The sequence below is a fragment of the Parasteatoda tepidariorum genome, chromosome 3 (assembly GCF_043381705.1).
Source record: "Parasteatoda tepidariorum isolate YZ-2023 chromosome 3, CAS_Ptep_4.0, whole genome shotgun sequence".
In the NCBI taxonomy this organism is placed as follows: Eukaryota; Metazoa; Arthropoda; class Arachnida; order Araneae; family Theridiidae; genus Parasteatoda; species Parasteatoda tepidariorum.
The window spans coordinates 4,870,215-4,888,217 of NC_092206.1; the positions used below are offsets into that span (position 1 = coordinate 4,870,215).

At 31.9% G+C, this 18,003-nt stretch overlaps 2 protein-coding genes across 3 annotated transcripts in view; both read right to left on the reverse strand.

Annotated features, from left to right (window-relative positions):
- LOC107451883 (poly(A)-specific ribonuclease PARN) overlaps window positions 1-3,890 on the reverse strand; it is a 51,426-nt gene extending 47,536 nt beyond the window's left edge. Inside the window, exons 1-2 of one of the 2 annotated variants that reach the window (XM_043051127.2) lie at window positions 3,387-3,890; window positions 1,445-1,522 (exon numbers count right to left, since the gene is read on the reverse strand). In XM_043051127.2, the coding sequence (XP_042907061.1) occupies window positions 1,445-1,522; window positions 3,387-3,405 (97 nt within the window). In that variant the 5' untranslated portion in view covers window positions 3,406-3,890. The remainder of the gene's footprint in view (window positions 1-1,444; window positions 1,523-3,386) is intronic. The other variant, XM_071178237.1, reaches the window with a different exon arrangement.
- An 8,427-nt stretch (window positions 3,891-12,317) lies between these two features.
- LOC107451892 (P protein) overlaps window positions 12,318-18,003 on the reverse strand; it is a 38,100-nt gene continuing 32,414 nt past the window's right edge. Inside the window, exons 16-18 of the mRNA XM_071178238.1 lie at window positions 16,686-16,761; window positions 15,519-15,612; window positions 12,318-12,522 (exon numbers count right to left, since the gene is read on the reverse strand). Of these exons, the coding sequence (XP_071034339.1) occupies window positions 12,435-12,522; window positions 15,519-15,612; window positions 16,686-16,761 (258 nt within the window). The 3' untranslated portion in view covers window positions 12,318-12,434. The remainder of the gene's footprint in view (window positions 12,523-15,518; window positions 15,613-16,685; window positions 16,762-18,003) is intronic.

Sequence of the window (18,003 nt, forward strand, 5' to 3'; positions counted from 1 at the left end):
AAAAAAAAAATTTTTTTTCCTCATAAGATTTTAGGATTTTTCTTTCTTTTTTGAAAGATGTTTACCATACCATCATTTTAGAAATAATCACTACTGTATTACTTCATCGTTTTTTCTTCTTTTTAAGATTATTTCCTAATATTTTTTTTTAGTTCGGTTTGACGATAAAAAAAAAGGCTTTTTGCAGCGATTCAGAAAAATCAGTTATCCGGAATAGAGATGGTCCAGATCGTTCTGGATAATCGGTTCCCTACTGTAATAGCCAAAAAGCAGCAGCCCTGATGGCAACACTCTCTAATTTAACATCAATGATAAACAAAATGATAAATTCTGATATCACACCTTTCTCACAAGTAATGGGTTTGGATTTTAAAAGAAATTCAAATGCAAAATTGATTCTAAAATTTATAATTTAGCATAATAATAATTCTAATTTAGCATAATATGAACACATAAGCGCTTAAAAAACCCAACGAATTACCTTAAAGAATATCCACAGGCCCAGACTTCTAACTAGGGATGTACAATGTGCAAAATAAATAACGGACTACTCTGAATAACATTTGTTCTAATGATCTAATCTTTGCGTTCTAGGACTCAATCCTAATGATTCATGAGGGGTGACCCAATTTATGTGAAATTATTAACATAGACAATATTTTAAGTTATAAAATCACACTCAAAAACGTACTTTCCTCGAAGAAACATACCTTTTTTGCAACAGATTCAGATTTCTAGCGCTCAAAATATAGGGAGTACTTGCAGTCTGGAAAATATGGTCCCCATAGCTTGGTCAGGAGAGAGGTCCAAAGTTTGAACCCCATAATGTTAATTTTATTTTCTGTGCATTTCGCCATATCTCAAGAACTTTTTAAGCAAATTGAAAAATTTTTGCACACAACTATAAAATTCGTATATCAAAAGATAGCTGCATGAAGAATAATACTTTTAGTAAATATTGATTAATTTTTATTATGTAATTTAATAATAGTAGAAAAATTTTGAACTGTTAGGTAGACAAGTTTTTATTTATAAGCATGTAATTTTAAGAGGCAAAACACAAAACTTGAACGTAATGGTGGGAATAGTAAGAAATCGAATTTCAAAGAAGACATATTTTTAATTCAAAATTTCATTACTATTATTAATTTTATTATTAAATGAAATAATAAAATTTCACTTAAAGTTATATTGTTTATGGAATTATCTTTGGATAAATAAATTTTATAGTTGCAAGACATGGCGAAATACACAGAAAATAAAATTAACATTAAAGGAAACAAACTATGGACTGTTCGCCATACTATACTATGAGGGCTATATTTTCCAGATTGTTGAGGCTGTTGCTGCGGGTTACACATCAAGGCCCCCTGTGCATCCTTATGATATGCAGTCTTATATAGCTTGCAACAAAAGAATTTTAATAAAAGTTAGATTTATTTACCAGTTAACTCAGTGTCTATAGCTAAAAAATCACACCAATCTATAGCTTCTTTCACAGCAGGCAATGTTTCAACAAAATCTAAAAGTTACAATAATAAAATCATCAATATTTGAGCATGATCAAAGAATGTAAACAGAAAGCATAGTATCAAACAGAAAAATAGCATACTGACAAAAAGCATATGATTTAAATCGACAGTTCCCAAATGGCGTTTCGCCGGAACTTTAGGATTCTGTGGAATGGTAAAGAGGATTCCCAAACTTAAAATACTTTTTTTTCACCCTTTAATGATTTTTTAAACCATGTATTCATATTTAGATCTAATTAATTTAATATTTTGTTATCTCCATGAAATTATTTACAGTAAAATGCCAGTAAAAAAAAGAAATTTCAAAATTTTTTAAAATAAAAAATTTATTTTTCTAATAAGATTATCTGCATTTCTGAAAAATTATGTTTGCATTTCCCATCAAGTTTTCCAAATCATAATAAAATAACTGAAATTTCTTAATCCCTTAACTGCCGCAGGCATATATATACATCTCGGCCAGACGATGCGTTAACTGCCGCAGGCGTATATATACGCTTTCCCGAAGTAAGATACTTTGCATTGCACTGGTATAAATAGAACTACACCCCCCTACTTCAGAATGCAGTAAAATGACCTTGAAAGTGTTTGCTTTGCAAATGTATTACTAATTTTTGAGGAGGGGGAATGGGGAAAGGATGTTATGGAAAAGTGATATCGTATTAATCGCTTGCATGTCTCTATTTGAGTAAGGTTGGGTTTATTCTTTTTTCGCTTTCGTTTCCCGTGTTTATTTAGTGCTTTTTATTATTTCCATCAACGTCTTCAAAGAAAAATTAATCGCGAAAATGTACCGTCCGTTCAAGAAAAAAAATTCTTTGTGAATCCCTCTATCAGTGCAATCAATGTGATGTTCGTTTATGTGTCCAACCATGTTTCAGGATTTATCATACAACAGCTAAGTTTTAACATCTTTTATATTGTACTTTTATTATTTAATTTAAATTTTGTATTTTCTTTCTTTCCTTTTTCTTGTCTTGTAAAAGTAAACTGTTTTTAAATTGCAACGCGTGCATCATTTTACCCCACCAAAACACCGCATAAGAAAGTGTACTTGAGCAAAAAACGGTGGCACTGGGAAGTGAATTACGTAAATTTTACTCCGCAGTTAAGGGGTTAATAAGGATACTGATATATCCCTGAAAATCTCTGTCTGACTATTGTTGATCCATCGCGTCAACTACAAGCGCCAAATAGATTTTAAACTTTCAAATTTTTTTTTTAAAAAAACATGCAGATGTTTGCCTGGGGGTGGCTATGAGTTATACCTTTCGAGTTGTTCTTTTTCTGTGACGTTTTTTTTAGTTTCCAGAGGGCCATTGCCTAGAAGTTTCCAACACTTGGCAATTTTTCTGCCACAGATCACGATACAGAAATCTCCCCCTGTGTTCATGTGGCAGACAAATTTGGTTTTAAATAGATAGTGAGGATTGTCTACATAAATTCTGCAATCAGGTTCACTACTAGGCAAAGAAGGGAAGCAGGGCAAAGGACAAGTAACAAGTACAAAATGTTCAATTCACTCCTTCAAACTAATCTTTAATGCACAACCTATTAAGTTAAGCTTGAAATAAACTATTTGAAATTCAAGAAAATATCAAAGGCAAGAATAAAATAGGATAATGTGATGACGGAAAAAAGGAACTCTGACAGAATTTAATAAGAATGGTAAATCAAAAAGAGATTGAGTCGTTAAGTTACAATTTAAAAGAGCCGAAAAAGACAAAAAATATTAAGGTATATACAGACACTAAAAATAAACAAAACAAATGTACTATTGAAATTACAGAACACTAAAATTAACAATTCTAAATGTAAAGATTGACAAAATGACAGATTCTGATATAAACTTACTGTTTCTGGTTATTTCCATTGTTGATAGCACAAATAAGAATCAAAAGTTATTAATAAAATGTTAAATTAATAAATCATTTTTCGAGTGACAGTAGTAATACGAAGTGAGAATCTTTATTCAAATCAAAAGGAAAAGCTAAAGGAATTGGTACTTTTTGAGATTGATAATAATAAAAATTGTTGTTATTCATTCGTAAAAATTTGTGCAACTGAAGAATTAGCTTTTATAAACGCTTAAAATTAGCTGAAACTGGATTCCTTATAACACAGTTTTCAAAATATTTGGAGCCGGGAATATGCGAAAATGGAGGCGAAGAGGCACCACTTTGTATTAAAGAACGTGCATAAGTTTCAAATTATAAGCCTATTTCTAACGATGCTGCCATCTAGTGACATTTATGAAATATAAAGGTTTCGGGTTGTCCTCTAAAGAGTATCGTATTTGTGATCGCAATAATTGGGTATAATATAAAAAAAACACAACTACTTCCACTTAGTAGGAATAACATTTACCATGACGCAATGCTAAATTCTATGCCACTATCCACATAAATCAATTATTAAGGGGCCTCCCTGGCCGAGCGGTATCGCTGGTCCAAACGCTCTGTTAAGCGTGGAGGTAGCGGGTTCGAATCCCGCCGTAACCCTGGATGTATTCTTTGTGATGTCTTTCTCTGAATTGTTCTATCTGTATTTTCTACTTGACAATGACTTATAAGCCTATATTGAGCACACAAGTCAGCAAATGTATGTAATTTCAATAAAATCAATCAATCAATCAATTATTAATCAAAAATCGAATATCAATTACTTTTCTTTATAATGCAATAAAATCTGGCGAGCAGCTATTTAAACGATCAAACACTTCGTTTGTTTATTTGTGACTTGAAGTTAGGCTCGCAGAAAATGCCGTTCATGGGAGTAGGAATAACACAACCTGTGACGTAGGCTATAGTATACCCAATTGTATTTGAGTTTATGGATGATTGCCTTAATTTAAACAGTTACAAGCTTTCTAAAACCAGAATCCCACAGTGGACTCATAAAGACACGGTTCCCCGTAGAACACCGAAGTCAAGAATCACTGGCTGTGGTCAGTAAGCGGGTAAGTGACCGCTTTGATCAGCCTGCTAAGTGACTGAGGGTGCGCGGTATCGGTCCTCATTATACTGTTCTATTGTAAAGTGCTCGACTTCATACGCAAATCGTCGGGCTACCAAAGAAAAGGAGCCATGCCCTCTGCGGAGAATCATAATTGATGTGGCAAGTCTTCGGATCATCCTCAGGAATGGATCCCAAACCGTCGCCAATACCCCATTGACCATTGTGCAGCTCCAGAGCGACGTAAATAAAGTACCTACCGTACTTAAAACCGGATAAAGATTGAATAACTTCCGGAGTATGCCTCCGCTTATAATATGTTTACGAGGCAATGTTTGAACAAGCTTCATATTCTAGGAAGTTTTATAAGTCGCTATCGCAACGCTCGAATACTCCAACTGGGGAGTAGACCGGTTCCATCCCTTTGACCCTTCCCTCTCCTTCTCTTTTCAGTTGTATAGGAATGTACAACGATATTTTTTCTTTCCTTAATATTTTTTTTTTTATTTAAGAGTTAAAAATGTTTTTAAAATTCTTATGAAATTTTCTTTTAGAACTGCATAATGTAGTTTTCAGTTGCATACAGTTACCTAAATTGAAAGATTTTAATCTAGTAGAAAATCAAGACATAAACTAACGTACTACCTTCGATGACTCTCCACAAGTTAATGGTGAAAGCATGTGAAATCTTGTCATAGGTAGAGAGTTCTGCTCTATGCTACCTGTAGCCTATTTCGCCAATTGTGATTTGTGTTTAAATTTATATACTGTGTATGTATTTATGTACTAATTTATATTATTATGTTATTACTGAGTTACATTGAAACGTAATTTTACCATTCATAAGAGTTTACTTTAATTTATAAATTCTAACAGGTCATGAGCCGAAAACAAATTTATCAAAATCAACAGCATAAATAAAGTGTAAGGTTTGCCATGTTTTGAGTAATATCTATTTGGTTATGATAGTTTAAGGTAGTTCCGTTTCTTTTATTTTGGGTCAGCATTATAGTAAGCTTGTGGAGTCTTCCAATTCATTTGCTGTTTGTTTCGTTGAAAGTTAAATTGAAAGAACGCGTTATATTGAAAACACTACAAGTATCACCTCTGCAGCGGACCAAATTTGCGATAGCATGCTTTCGGATCATCTTCAGGGATGTTTACCAAACTGTCGCCAAAAGCCCGTTGTGCAGCTCTAGTGCGATGTAAATAAAGTACCTACCTAATACCTACAAATTTTCATAATTTTTTAAATCCTAATATTTTTAATAATACGAAATTATGATGCGTTAGCTTCGAATTTGTAATCTCAAATTGTCTATTTCAGTGTTAATCCAACCTACTTGTCAATCGTTTCGATCAGATTTCTACGTGTATTTTAAAATCCCGATCTTTTTAATACGAATCGTGCAAATAATAATATTTTTCGACGTGTTTTCTTTGTGTCAATTTTATCGTATATTCAAGCTATCTTTCTTTTTCCTCCCTTCTCGTAATTATTCAAATTTATGTTTGTCCGTGTGCTATTTAATAATAATAAAAATATTGGGCACAAAGCTTTTCTTTATTTTAACTCCCGATCTCTAGCCAGGGCCACATAACTCGATTTGTGGTGTTGACCTCAGAGAGAAGGAATATTAAACATCGCCCCATAACAGATAGGGGTAAACGCTGAACTCGTAAAAAATTTGAATGTTTTGATCTTCCAGAAAAAGATGACAATAATTTGTTCATCCGATCAGAACCATGCTATGTTAAACTTAGTTATTTTTCAAAGGCAAGTTAAATTTAACAACAACGAAAAACCATTAAATTTGATATAAAATATACATTAAAGGGAAAATAAGTATTTTAAATAAACTCTATTTTATTTCCGTCGTTGAACAGCCGACTCAATTGGGTTTTCGACAATTCATGTCCAACTCAGAAAGCCTTCGTAAATTTGAACCAATCCAGAAAACAAGGAAACTCCTGGATCAGTACCTCCAGAGGTATTGATTTGTTATGGGAACATAGAGGACTTTGTGACTCGACAGATTTAACGAGCTTCAGACACCATTTTACTACACGGGGAGTCTTTGGCCGATCTGGGATCGAAGTCACGAACTCTTGGACATGGGCTCAGGGCCCTACCAATCAGGCTATCCCGGCCTCCAAACTCTATTTATAATAGTAAATCATATTAGTATTTAAATTATTACGGTTATTTATTACTCATGAAATAATTTCAATTTGTCAGGTGGGTGGTACCTTCGCAGAAATTTTTCAAGAATTATGTAAGGTCCATTAAAATTAGGAGTAAGTTTTTTGGTATTGGGTATTTAAAATCTTCATACTTTACTGTATCGTTAGGGGAAAATTGAATAAGCATAATAGATTTTACTTTTCATCTAGCATCATAATAGATTTTATTTTTTTATGATATTGTTTTATTCTGTCAACTACAATTTTTGAAGATTCTTCCATTGGTGAGTAAATTTCTTCCGATAATGGGTGTGCAAATGGGACAACGCCAAACATTAAGTAAACAGGTGGAATTTTAGTCAAATTATATTATTCAGTTACTTCTTTAAATAATTAAAGTCATGAAAAATTTTTTAGAAAAATTATTAATTCTGCATTTTAAACGCGTTACAATCATTTGTCTTAATTGTTAAATATTTCCATTAGTTTTCAGTCTATAGTTTGTCTTTAAAAATTGTTTTATTTTACAATGTTTTCGATTTTTTTAAAAAAACGAGAAGAAATGCTGTGTTTCTATCTCTCTGAATTCTTTTAGGAGATATGGTGTAAAAGTTAACGTAAGTTTCTGTTGAAATAGAATTGGGCGCAAATGACCACATATATTGAGTAAGATGATCAATTATTAAAGACCTATACTATCTATTGCAATTATTTCGAACGTTTTGTCGACTGGGTGCATTGCCTGAAGCAAACCAAATCGTTTTTGTTTTTTTTAGATTTTTTATTTATTTGATAAGTATTGCAAGGTTTATTAAAAATTGTAATGTCTTATAACCCTGGCAGCAAAATATCTTGGGCTCTCATTGGATCAATATTCACGAATCATAACTCAGTAAGGGTTCAAAGGACCGTTATTTTTCTGATATTGAACATCTACAGAATTTTCCGATTCGACCGATATTTTACTGCCACTTTACAACCAATATAAGCCCTATATAGAGTTGTCAAATTGACCCCATTTTATATTCATTATTCAATCTATATTGGCCGTATATGGACCGATATTGGCCCTATAAAGGGCCAATATTAAAAAGTCTAGACATCCCAATATTGGTCTCTTGATGCATGTTCATATAGGACTCATATTGGCCCTATAAAGGACCAATATTAAAAAATCTAGACATCCCAATATTGGTCTCTTGATGCATGTTCATATAGGACTCATATTGAGCCAATTCAGATTCATCCGATATTTTATATTCATTATTCAATCTATACTGGCCGTATATAGACCGATATTGGCCCTATAAAGGACCATTATAAAAAACCAAGACATCCCAATATTGATCTCTTGGGGCATATTTATATAGGACTCATATTGAGCCAATTCTGAGCCCAGCTGCGGCCAAGGTAAAATTGGGAAGTAATACTTCTCAAAGTGATTTATAGTTTTTGCATCCCAAGAGGACCGAACTTTTCATGAGTAATTTTAAATAATTTGTTCTCCTAAAGAAAATGCGACAATTTTGGTAAAACCCTTTTTATGTAAACAAAAAATGCTGTTAAGTTGAACAAAAGATTTCCAATTAAATTATCGTTTTGTTGGACTATAGGAAATTCATCTTATTGCAAAAGATGTAAATAATGGGTTCCATTATTTATATCAATTACTATTGTCAGGATTATCTGTAGACAACATGTCAGCTTCAAGATTTAAGGTGTCACTTGTGCATTTTATGTCGTAATTAAGTGCATATTCAGCTGTATTACAATTGTAATACATACTTAACTAACCTATCCGTTTTAGATTTTTTTTGTTCATTGTTCAGTCACACAATTGCTACATCTTCTATACGTATGGTAAATTTATTGCCAAATAAATAATAATGAAGCATCTGCAATATCAAGACAATTCCTATTCGGTAATGGAATAATTATTTTCAAAGTCTCTTTATCGAAAGGGTTCAAATACACTAGTATAAGAAATTAACAGAATTTGCAGACTTGGTCGACGATCTCTAGAACTACTGGACCGATTATGAAATTTGATAATTACATGCATTGATACAATACAAAACAAATAACCAATCAACAATTGTAATACACACGCATGATCGTGCTTAACACTCGTTGGAATCGGAAGGTATGAAACAGAATTTGCAGATTTTTTTTTTAAAAAAATAGGTTAATAAGGGGTATGGTCCCCTCTTGCAGATATACAGGCGTTATTTCATACGTGAAATAAGTCATTTTGTCATTCCCTGTGGCAATTGGCCTGAATTGTCCTCTGGCAATTTCATACTTTTCGACTCCAACGTTTGTTACGTACGATCATGCGTGTGTGTATTACAATTGTTGATTGNTCGGCCCTCGACCAAAAAAGTTTGCCCATCCCTGCACTAGTATAAGAAATTAACAGAATTTGCAGACTTGGTCGACGATCTCTAGAACTACTGGACCGATTATAAAATTTGATATGTACATGCATTGATACATTACAAAACAAATAACCATACAACAATTGTAATACACACGCATGATCGTGCTTAACACTCGTTGGAATCTGAAGGTATGAAACAGCATTTGCAGAATTTAAAAAAAAATTAGGTTAATAAGGGTTATGGTCCCCTCTTGCAGCTACACAGGCGTTATTTCATACGTGAAATAAGTCATTTTATCATTTCCTGTGGCAATTGGCCTGAATTGTCCTCTGGCAATTTCATACTTTCCGACTCCAACGAGTGTTACGTGCGATCATGCGTGCGTATTACAATTGTTGAATGGTTATTTGTTTTGTATTGTATCAATGCATGTAATTATCAAATTTCAATAAAATAGGCCCAGTAGTTCCAGAGATGATCGACCAAGTCTGCAAATCCACTTAATTTCTTACACCAGTGTATTATGTCTGCATATTTTTGCCAATTTCTTTCTCCCTTCTTGTTAGAAAAATAAATAAATCAGAAGCCTCCCTCCCATGCTTACGTAAAAAAAATCGTTATAACACTCCCTGTTTTTTGCTTTCACTTTGTCTTCTACTTCAGTAATATAATTTAAGGATTACATTAAAATAAAAATAAAATTAATTTTGTTTAAAATAAGATTTATGTTTTAATCTAATTTTATAAAATTTTGCGCAGAATATTTTGCAAAAGTTTTTTAGTTTTTTTTTCTATTATTAATTCATTTTTTTAAATTTATTTTTGTTTACAATTTTAAACTATTGACCTCTGATACTTTTCCAGCCAAATTTAACTTTTATTTCATATTTTCTAAAATTTTTATTTCGCTTCTTAAAAAATTTTGAAAATAAGGTGAATCTAATTTCCAGATCACAAAATAAAATTTATTTAAACTCAGCAAAAACCTTTCAATGTAAACCTTAAAAGGTTTGTTATGTGCTTTATGTGTAAACTTTCTAACCTTAAAACGAGATCTGAAACAATCTGTTCTATTCTACGCTCTACGGACATAACCCAAATCCAAAACCTTGGAAAACAATCTTCTATATAAAAACCTTACATCCAGGTTGACTTTGGGTTTTGAAGCGTGGAAAAATCCTTTAATAAAGCTAGTCTCAAAGTGAAAATAATATTAAATCTAGGTTATTATAAGGTTTCTTTCCGCAAAGTCTTGCTCACCTAAAATCCCCCTTGTCTTGGAAGTTTAATGGACAATGCAATTTGAGCAACCTCCTTCCAAAGGAAGCTTGGAAAATGGTGGCTCTTCGTTGTCTCTGGAGCCATAATGAGAGTAAATTGAATTTAATGCGGAAATAAATGAAAACAGTACAAAACAACATTTATTACACAAAATAATAAATTAAAATATTTTCTAAAAAGTATATCTAACATCGATCAGCATGATAAATGTATATGAAAACTCTGAAGGTGGCGCTGTTTCACTCGTTCCATTCAAGCCAGATATGACAAATTAGTAGATAGACCATTGATACAGTCGTTGCCAACATCATGATTGGAAAACCTATTCTAAATTAAACGTTAGGTTTTAAATTTTTTTTCTAAGCAATATTTTTTTAAATTAATTTATGTTTTCAATATCTAAGGTGGTCCAGTGTTAAAATAAAGTAAAAAAATACACACGAGAAAACAAAATTGTTATAAATTAAAACTTGGCCAAATCACAGACGTGGAAGGTGTCATTTAAAAACACCAAAACCTGCTTGATGAAAACTAAGACTGACAAGGAAACAGATTTTGATAATTTAATATTAGTAGTCGTAAACCCAAATAATTAGGTCGGCTGTAAAATGAAATAGTTCATTGCGCTTCTCTAGCGCGACGTAAGTAAAATACCTACCTACTTACCTTCCCCCCTTTTTTTTGTACGTATTTCACTTGTGTTAATTTTTGGTTTAAGCTTTAAATAAATAAAAAATTTTATCCTTGTTGCAAATGTTTTTTTTTCTTCAGTAGAACTATTTCTATTTATTTTTTCGTGCCGCTGAGAGAAACGAAACTTAGGTCACCAAAACGGGCTCAAAACAACATAAATTAACGGTTATACTATGTTTTTTTTTTTTTCCCCTTCCTTTTTTTTCTCTATTCTTATTTTTATTTAAAAAACTTCAAAGAGGGAGAAAAGGATTGATAGATTTATGAAAATTAAGAATACAGAAAGCCTTATATTTCAATTTGTTCTCGTGGGGTATCTATTTCATTGAGGAACAAAAAACTTGTGTGCTTGCAGTCTCATAGAGTTAAGAACGGGATTGATTCCGGGTCACTGTTCCCTGAAATGTGTGAAAAGGATTGGCATACATATAAAAATAAAAAAATAGTGCGTGGAGTACCTCCGAGCGGAAGAAGTTAAACTTCGTAACCTGCGACGTTAATTGTAGAAGAATCAGCAGTCATAGAAGGATCACTAGTTCTATTCAACGACTCTTTTTCCTGTTCCGCTCGCTTCCGTGCTCTGTAATCACGGTATTGTGCATTTTTCCTTCGTGGACCTCTTGAACCAGTGGAAGTGCTTGTGATTGCCTCATCGTCTCGCCCGGGAAAATGCATTTGTATTAATAATGTATGTGAATGCGTCATAATGTAATTTCAGAAGAGAAAACCTAACAATCAATTGATATCCACAAGAGACATACCTTGACATAACCTTAAATCCGTCGCATTGTCCGTGGGATTGTTTTCACTCATTTTTTACAATTGTTATCCACTNCCAGATCACAAAATAAAATTTATTTAAACTCAGCAAAAACCTTTCAATGTAAACCTTAAAAGGTTTGTTATGCGGTTTATGTGTAAACTTTCTAACCTTAAAACGAGATCTGAGACAATCTGTTTTATTCTACGCTCTACGGACATAACCCAAATCCAAAACCTTGGAAAACAATCTTCTATATAAAAACCTTACATCCAGGTTGACTTTGGGTTTTGAAGCGTGGAAAAATCCTTTAATAAAGCTAGTCTCAAAGTGAAAATAATATTAAATCTAGGTAATTATAAGGTTTCTTTCCGCAAAGTCTTGCTCACCTAAAATCCACCTTGTCTTGGAAGTTTAACGGACAATGCAATTTGAGCAACCTCTTTCAAAAGAAGCTTGGAAAATGGTGGCTCTTCGTTGTCTCTGGAGCCATAATGAGAGTAAATTGAATTTAATGCGGAAATAAATGAAAACAATACAAAACAACATTTATTACACAAAATAATAAATTAAAATATTTTCTAAAAAGTATATCTAACATCGATCAGCATGATAAATGTATATGAAAACTCTGAAGGTGGCGCTGCTTCAGTCGTTCCATTCAAGCCAGATATGACAAATTAGTAGATAGACCATTGATACAGTCGTTGCCAACATCATGATTGGAAAACCTATTCTAAATTAAACGTTAGGTTTTAAATTTTTTTTCTAAACAATATTTTTTTTAATTAATTTATGTTTTTAATATTTAAGGTGGTCCAGTGTTAAAATAAAGTAAAAAAATACACACGAGAAAACAAAATTGCTATAAATTAAAACTTGGCCAAATCACAGACGTGGAAGGTGTCATTTAAAAACACCAAAACCTGCTTGATGAAAACTAAGACTAGAAAAACACTTTAGACAAGGAAACAGATTTTGATAATTTTAATCCTGCTTTCCTCAATTTCAATTCGTCAATTCTTGATAGCATATTTGTTTTCTCTTCACAACTAATGAAATATTAGTTTGTGATAACTGTATAATTATTTGTGGTTTCATTTTTGAAAAAGTTTCCGGGAAGATTACCGTGTCGGTAGCTGCGTCAAAATAATCAAATCTGTTTCATTTTTTAGAGAATAAAAATTTTGGCAAACGCTCAAAGATATTCATTTTACAATTTTTTACGTTTATATTAAAAAACAACCTTTAAATTTACCTCTATTAAAAAATTTTTGTTTTTAAAATTCGAAATTTTAATTAATCAGCAAATAAATACAGCAAAACACCGTTTATGAATTTCTCGTTCGTTGCCGTTTCGTTGCAGTCACAGCAGTCCATTTTTAAGCTAGGCTGTGATAAATTAGTTCGGTTATGCAACAACGAAAGAAAAAAAAAGCTAACGAACGTAACTTTAATCGAAACTGTTTCAGCCACCCCGTGGAATCTTCAGTTCACAGGATGACATCATCAAAATGAGACCTTTAGTTTTTTCCCATCTTTTAATTTCTCCTTAATTTTTTTTATTTATTTATTTATTTATTTATTTTGTCCCGCATTGGGCTGATCGTAAAGGCACGGTTTCCAGATGAACATTAAAGTCAAGCATCAGTGGCGGCAGTCAATAAGCGGATGGGGGACCACTTTGATCAGCCCCGTACTAGATTATCGGTTCTCCTTAAATTGTTCTACCGTAAAGTGCTCGCCGTCGCGCGCAGGTCGTCGGTCTACCAAAGCGGGGGAGCATCACCCCTGTAGAGCATCAAAATAGTGCTGGCATGTCTTCCGATCCTATTCAGGGTATTTCCCAGAACGTCGCCAATAGCTCATTGTAAGCCGTTATTTCTCAGTGGATGGAGGGTTCGCCTTCCAATGAGGTGAACCGGGATCGTATCTTAGCGATGACTGATTGATACGAATTCCGCATCCAGATTGCACCAACCACAGTGTTGACGTGAAAATATCATCCGCGGTAGATGGATCATGGGTTAGAATCCCCTTTCCGTCAGGCTAACCACGGGAAGTTTTCGTGGTTTTCCTCACCATATAACCCAAATGCGGGTTAGTTCCATCAAAAAGTCCTCCAGGAAGGCAAATTTCTCGGAATACTTTATCCAGGAGTTTCCTTGTCTTCTGGATTAGGTTTAAAGTTACAAGGCAACGAGGTTTAATATTAGTAGTCGTAAACCCAAATATTTAGGTCGGCTGTTCAACGACGGTTATAAAATGAAATAGTTCATAATGCATCTCCAGTGCGACGTAAATAAAATACCTACCTACTTACCCCCCCCCCTTTTTTTTTCCTTTTCTTTTGTAAGTTTTTCACTTCAATTTTTGGTTTCAATTTTAAATAAATAAATTTTTTTACCTTGTAAATGTTTTTTTTATTTTTTTTTTAGTAGAACTATTTCTATTTATTTTTTGTGCCGCTGAGAGAAACGAAACTTAAGTCACCAAAACGGTCTCAAAACAACATAAATTATCGGTTATACGACGTCTTTTTTTTTTTTTTAATTTTTTTTTTCTTCTCTATTCTTATTTTTTTATTTAACGATCAGCAAAGAGGGAGAAAAGGATTGATAGATTTATGAAGAATAAGAATACAGAAAGCCTTATATTTCAATTTGTTCTCGTGGAATATAACATTTCTTTCAATTTGTTTTTGTGGGGTATCTATTTCATTGAGGAACAAAAAACTTGTGTGCTTGCAGCCTCATAGAGTTAAGAACGGGATCAATTCCGGGTCACTATACTGCTTAGTGAAATGTGTGAAAAGGATTGACATACATGTAAAAATAATAAGAAAACTAGTACTCATAATACACTTTCCTTTTTTTGCCCTTTAAATAGAACTTCATTCTTAAAATGCTCACGTTTTTGAGCATGATGTTTCGAGAAGTGTTTTTTCAGATGGAAAAAAGTTTCAAAGGAGCAAAGCAATTTCTTAGAAAGAAAAATATAGCACGTGTTTCATTTTCAATTTTAAATGCTACTACAATTGTTTTTGACATCAATAATTTATATTTTGATTGTTTGTTGAAACCTTGCTAATTTTTGCGAATTTCTTTGTCAAAACTTATACTTTGGAATATTTATATTTACATAATTTTGTCATTTTTAATCTTATGTATCGTAAAGTATAAACCTTACTTGTGAGTTTGTACAAGTAAGTGATACATCTTATTTTGCATTTAAAATCAATTAACGAACATAGTTTCTGATATAAACATAAAAAAATTAAAATACTATCTGTTTATTATTATTATTGAAAAATTTTACTTTATAATTCGACCGGGAAAATTAAGATGCATCAGACAAAACAAATTGGCTTTTCTTAAGTTTCATTCAACCTCTGCTGTGAATAACCTGTATGATTATCTACTTTTTTTTTCATATTTTTTTCGGAAACATTAGCTCTTCTGCATTTATATCGTGTATTTTACTATATATTATTTGCTTTACATATCGTATTATTTGGGTTTTTACTAGCTTTCTTATAATAATGTATAGTATCAAGAAAATGTATTATTAGAGACAAATTATTAGAAATTATTAAGTTTAATTGATTAGAGTCCAATTGCAATTAAATCAGATACCATTAACGTAAACTGTGGTTATATATAAATACAACAACTTAAAACTAAAAATTTCAAATGCTTAAAATTCATTAATTTAGTATTTTTAAATTCATACTTCAAAAAATCCAAATAAGAGAAACGAAAACCGTGGTGTTCAGCTATTCCAGAACTCAAAATATTCGAGACACCTCCTAACAGACTCCCGTTCACTGAAAGAAAAGAATAAAACAAGACGTTTTAAAATTTAAGAGATAAAAACAAATTCTTAAAGGGCGTTTGTGAATAATTAAAGTAGTTTTAATATCCTTTTGGAAGTAGTAAATATTTTTTTTAAATCTAATAATTCGATTTTCACGAACTAAATGTCAGAGCTGTTTATCACTGACTTAAAAAATTATCACTGACTGAGAAACTCGAACTTTCAATGAAATAAAATGGAGCCCGCAGCAATGGCTGGTCTATACGAATTCCGCACACGGCTCGTACCGACCACACAGTTGACATACGATATCTTCTGTGGTAGACGGATCATGGGTTAGAGTCCTCTTGCCGTCAGGCTAACAATAGAAGGTTTTCGCGGTTTCCTTCTCCATGTAAAGCAAATACGGGTTAATTTAATCAAAAAGCCCTCCAATCAAGGCAAATTTCTCCGAATATTTGATCCAGGAGTTCCCTTGTCTTCTGGATTGGGTTCAAAATTCCAAGGCTACGGAATTGAACATTAGTAGTCATAAATCCAAAAATATGTTCCTGATAAGAAGAGCGATTAAAATTTGGTCTCGTTAATATTATTTTCACTTTTCACATATTTCCCAATATCTCCGAAAGTTCTGAATAATTTCGGAAATTTTTTTATACAATAATAAAACATTATTATTCTAAATTTCACTCAAAAAATATTTTTTTGATAATTATTTATTTAAAGAAGAAAACTTTGATTAGTGAAGTTTACAAATCTTTCTTACCATTTTAAGATGCGTAATTTGAAGGAAATGTGGATTTTTACTATTTAAAAATTTTAAAACTCTTTTTAAATAAAATGATGAAAAGCAATAAGTAATTTTCAGAATTATTTTTTTACCTAGAATTATCTTTGTACGACCGTTTTTATAATTGAGTCAATTTATTTATTTATTTTTTTTAAACACTATCCGAGATCTGGGGAAATACACATGGAAGGGGCCGAATTTTTGGCATACAAGCATTATATTACCTCTGATAAATAAATAAGTAAAACATACGTGAGACGTGCACTAAACAACCTCATGCTGTAAAATCTTACCTCCAATGCAAGCTCCAAGCGATAAAGCATATATGATTGGAGAGCAATTATCATATTTTTCATTGATTAGTTCCATCTAAAACAGAATGAATCATTTTTACATTCTTTATATAGAGAAATAGATTGTATAAATTTAATGTAAAACTATAAGTCAGTGTGATCAGTACACAGATAGCAAAATGAAGTTTATTTTCACTTAGGAAGAACATTTTAATGTACCGTCATTCGGGGCTACTTTGTGCAGCGGGGGCTACTTTGTGCCAATTCGAATTTGGCATTTTTCAAGTGCTGCTATTCAGTATTATGTTTATTTCACTTTAAAAATGTGTGGAATTTGAAAATAGAAGTCTCTTCTATTACTACAAACATTTTTTCGAATTTTAAAACAATCTCAGAGTGTGTTTCGTTCATCCAATGTCAACAACTTTCCGAGGACGTCGGATGTCGAAAAGTGTGCGTGGAAACTTTAGCTGTGAAATGCAAAGACGTTGATAAAACAATTGTCGTAAGTGCAAAATTTTTTATTTATATATTAATAAACAATTATATCATGTTAGCGTTAAAAAAATTTGAAAATTAATAACAAATAAACGGAAAATGAAAAAAAATGCACTTTGGGGCTACTTTGTGCAAAGTTTCATTCGTTTTTTTTTTCGACAGAAAAATGGTCAGACGTTATAAAAAAATACCTGGAACGAGAAACTACCGTGATTACACTTTAGAAAAGCTGCAACAATGTTTGCAAGCAGTTGCTGGTGGTATGTCGATTGCAGAAGCTTCTCGGAAGTACAAAATCCACAGAAATACTATCTCTAATAAAATTCACAAGAAACACGTGAAACGTGCTGGTAAACTATTATTTTTCTTCTACAAAGATTTTTCTAATGAATTAATCAAACGATTTAACACATAAAAATATATTTTATAGGACATCAGGTGATTTTGACAGAAACTGAAGAGCAAGTTCTGTCATGTTCATTCAAGCATGTTATGTTCAAATTTATCAATATTATAAATGTTAATGAATATGTAATAATTATTATTTTTGAAATTTCATCCATTTCAATGTTCAAAAATGTATATGGTTTCCTTTTGTTTAAACTCAAATGTTTTGAAATAAACATTCTTTTTAAGAAAAAATTCTTTATAAAAAATGGTTTTTTAACGCTGAAAATTATTTTCAAACTAATATCTTTACATATCTTGATGTTTTTGTTATTAAAAATGTCAACAATTAACTTTTTTAACAATTTTATATCAATATTTTACTAAAAACATGATTATTAAACTGAATTCCTATCGCTGCACAAAGTAGCCC